The sequence below is a fragment of the Temnothorax curvispinosus genome, unplaced genomic scaffold, assembly GCF_003070985.1.
Source record: "Temnothorax curvispinosus isolate PA1 unplaced genomic scaffold, ASM307098v1 QBEX01014752.1, whole genome shotgun sequence".
NCBI lineage: Eukaryota > Metazoa > Arthropoda > Insecta > Hymenoptera > Formicidae > Temnothorax > Temnothorax curvispinosus.
Genome location: NW_020224532.1, coordinates 1 through 3,760, shown reverse-complemented (window position 1 = coordinate 3,760; position 3,760 = coordinate 1). Strand labels below are relative to the sequence as shown.

The 3,760-nt window shown below is 33.6% G+C and overlaps 1 protein-coding gene across 1 annotated transcript; it reads right to left on the bottom strand.

The window, feature by feature from the left end:
- Positions 1 to 1,071: 1,071 nt before the first annotated feature.
- On the bottom strand, positions 1,072 to 2,576 carry LOC112464929. The gene is made up of 6 exons (XM_025032222.1): positions 2,326 to 2,576; positions 2,006 to 2,176; positions 1,787 to 1,877; positions 1,576 to 1,709; positions 1,269 to 1,335; positions 1,072 to 1,187 (listed from the first exon to the last, which is right to left on the bottom strand). The coding sequence occupies exons 2-6, from the start codon at positions 2,080 to 2,082 to the stop codon at positions 1,137 to 1,139; spliced, it is 420 nt and encodes a 139-aa protein (XP_024887990.1). The 5' UTR covers positions 2,083 to 2,176; positions 2,326 to 2,576; the 3' UTR covers positions 1,072 to 1,136.
- Between the last annotated feature and the right edge of the window lie 1,184 nt (positions 2,577 to 3,760).

The following is a 3,760-nucleotide window of genomic DNA, read 5'->3' as shown; positions in this document are numbered from 1 at the left end:
TATAAAATTTTCTCCGTGTATTTGAAACATATGCGTGCATGTTTATTTAGCAACGTCAAGTTTCTTTGGACGAAATATTATTTTAATAAGCATAATAATAGGACAATTACATGTCATAATAAACACAATTTTTTCATGCTCAGTAACAAATTCTTTTGCATTAAATACTTTACTATTCTATTAAGTATGATAAAAGAATTTTTATAATGAGTACAAACTCATGCTCAGTTGGCGCAATGTTTGATAGTACCATTATATCAAAAATAGATTAAAACAATATATTGTTTCGTACAATAGCTATTTTGACGAATGCGGATATTTGGCGCTCTTTTTTTTATTTTTTTAAAAAGTATTTTTTTATAAAATTTGTTGTTGTAATCTAAAATTACAACGAGTAATTATTAAATTATTTATAATAAAATTATAGAATAGCCTTTCGAAAGACTTCGAGGAAATTGTCTTTCGAAAGACTCCTCAATTTACGCTGACGCGGACGCGGAAGTTCATCAAGCTTCCGCGTCAATCGAACTATTGCGATATGCATAAGAATGTGCGACAACGCATTTCGACAATCGCGGAACCGCGAACCCGGCGGAAAAGTGCCGACAGGGCATAACTCAAAGCAATATAAGGGATCGTCGAAGAAGCCGCGACGGAGAGTAATACACCGGAGACTCTGCCCGTGACCGTTCTCGTAAGTCGTGTCGCGAAGATTTACATTATAACAAAGCGCGTGCGAGTTATAGTAATTGTGAAAGGCAAATACAAATGTAAGTTAGTGAGTGTAAAAGGGGCGCTGAAATAAAGCTCCAATATAAAATAAAATGAAGTGAAGTTCATTTAACGACGCCTACATCCCCGTTTCACCTGCGAACCCGACCGCTTCCTAGTCTGCCCGCCTGTGCCTACCGAGTCCCAACTCGTAAGGTCAAGAAATCCCGAAAATAATAAACGTTTTGCCGTAAGCCGTCACCAACCGGCGACGCGGCATAACACTGTATTACCTACAATTTTTTTATAATTTTTATGTTAGCACAAAACTGTCTTTATTTTCTTTTTTTGCTTCTTTGCTAATGACTTTCCTAGATAATATAATTGTGCGAAGATATACATAATATATTTGCAGTCGCATATCCTTATCTTATGGATAAAAAAGCCGTGAAATATGACATGGCAGTTCGCATCACCTTAAAATTGAATGTCAATCTCTTACACCGTTATGTAAAACTGTAAAAAACGTTATTTCTAGGTATGTAAATCAAACATACCGAACTGCACATAGTCGTGGACATAACGAACATCTTTCCAGCCGTGAGTGTACACGGAGCGAGACTTCTGTAAAGAAGTACTCTTAATAATTTTTTACTTTTTATGGAAAATGTATACCATTCTGAACTGTACCTAACAGAAAAGGTGCGTCTTACAATTGATTTATTATCAACAATATAAGTCATTCGTAATTATATGCAATTTTACGTATAAACGTTAGAAAGAAAGTCGTTTAGAGATTTGCCGTTACTAAAAAACTATTTTGCATCTAATGCTTAAAGAGTTATACAAAACACGAATTCTTACGCTTTGTCGAAAACTTCTCCGCTCCGGTCTATCAGCAATTGTCCGGGAATACACATGTATATAAGATGAATAAATACACCGTAAGTTACAAAAACGTATTGTATTATTTTTTCTTGCGTTAGGTTATTGATAAACTGTAAAATTGAAATATTGCGTTATAAATTATTCTCAGTATTCATAGTGGGAACACATGTACTTTTTAAATGCTCACCTGTATTCCCATCACACTCAATATCACCATATTCAGAGATAGAAGAATTAATGTCGCTTGAGTGAACATGGAATCCAACGTTTGAGCGTGTCTAGAAAGGAGATTGGATAGAGTGATTTAATAGAAATGGTTAGATTGGACGGTTAAATCTGCACTTTATTAAAATTGTTAAAGCTGCTGTTATATACTATGAACGACAGAATTTTATGTAGTACAGACTCTAATGCAAGTTGATGTTTTTTCAAGCAAGTCATCAATTCACTATAATCATTTCCGGCAGAACTGTTTTTCTCCATGAAAATTCCTAAATGATAATGCGTCCCTGAATGTATTTTTTTGTAATCATCTAATATAGTGTCTGCCTCGCCAGTAATATTTTCAAGACGTTGGCTTTGAAATAAAACGTTGTAAATTAGCGTGCAATTTTTGTACTGATGTAGTCTCTAAGTTTATTCGTTCAATAATAAGTAAATTCTGTCTTAGAAATACATTTATAAAAGATATTGGAAAAATATAATTTTGTTTTTTATTTTACTCACCTGATAGCTGTAAATAGACTGCAAGCATGCAATACACACTTTAGATATGTAGTATCAACGGTAAATACAATTACTACTACAATGATACACGTAATATAAGAATGGAATACGATTGGATAGTAATATTTCTCTTTGTCCACTCTATGTTCAGCCTGATATACATATGCCAATGGCCGTGACTCATTCAGCGGAATTACAATATCCAATATTTTTGGCGTGAATGGAATTAGTAAATTAAATATCAAGGTCGCATTAAGGTATACTGGAAAAAAGAACATACATGTCTTCATCTATTATTTACAAAAGACATCAAAAAACACCTTTTTTCGGCATGGGTATTTTATATTTCTATATAAATTATGTAAAAATATCAAGAGACACGGTAGTGTCTCGCGCCAAGTACGCGCGGAGCGAGACGCACCGTGACTCTTTTACGTGAACGCACGAGTTGCGAGTACCCGAGATTTTGAGATCTCAATAACGAGTAAACGGATCAAGTTCTAAGTAGGCTTGATCGATAGCTTCAGTCGATTTACAAATAAGAGTGTTTTTATTTTTCCGCTACGTGCCCTACGAGCGGAGATATTACGATGCAAAGTCTGAAATGGTAAATTTTATAATTAAGATACGTCGTCGTCGTCGTCGCGTTCGGTTGCTTTTTTTCTCGATAGATGGCATTTGAGAACATGTCGAGCGTCCCCCCGGGTCCCCTCCATTACAGTGTTGCTACACTGAAAAGAGACAGCATATTCCCTGGCGGAAATATTTCTACAAAAATTAAAAAAAAATAAAAATGTACTACAAAAAATTATAAAATATAATTGCCAGAATCTATTAAATTCTACATGAATTTAAGAAGTACTACAAAATTCTACATGAAAATGCTAGAATTGGAACACTTTTGTAAATTTTTGTAGTATTCTACAAGTAAGCAGATGTTTTAATTTTTTAAGATTTTGTTTTTTCTTAAATTTTTAAAATTTGTAGATCTTTGTAGTATTTTTTATAAATTGTAGTTTTTTTATAAAATACTACTTGCAATAATTTCTTTATTTGAGAACATTGTAATTTGTGGTACTATTTCGTAGATATTTCTACAAAAAAAACCATTTCTACAAAAAATTAAATATTTCAACAAAAATGTACAAAGGGCCTAGCGGAGTAAGCATGTGAAATCGGCCCTTGATCATACAGAGCTGACATTAATGTCACAAGTTAGTACCAATATGATAAAACTTTCCACCAAATATTATTTTAAAAAATTCATTCTTTTAGAAGTTATGCAGGGAGAAAGTAAAATAAAGAAATGTATTTTTCTTACTACCTCGGTCGAAAGTACGTACTTTCGGCCCCGGTTCCACGGCAGAAAGTCTCATTTTTATGCCTTAGTTAAACTACATGCGCGCCATCTAGAATAGCGGGAGTAAAAACTTAG

What these genes read in the sequence shown, in the direction of transcription:
- LOC112464929 (XM_025032222.1), bottom strand. Translation starts at nt 2,082, where the DNA reads ATGGAGAAAAACAGTTCTGCCGGAAATGATTATAGTGAATTGATGACT. An exon ending in AAACATCAACTTGCATTAGA is followed by an intron (nt 1,878 to 2,005) that starts GTCTGTACTACA and finishes TCTCCTTTCTAG; the next exon opens with ACACGCTCAAACGTTGGATT. An exon ending in GGAGAAGTTTTCGACAAAGC is followed by an intron (nt 1,336 to 1,575) that starts GTAAGAATTCGT and finishes ACTTCTTTACAG; the next exon opens with AAGTCTCGCTCCGTGTACAC.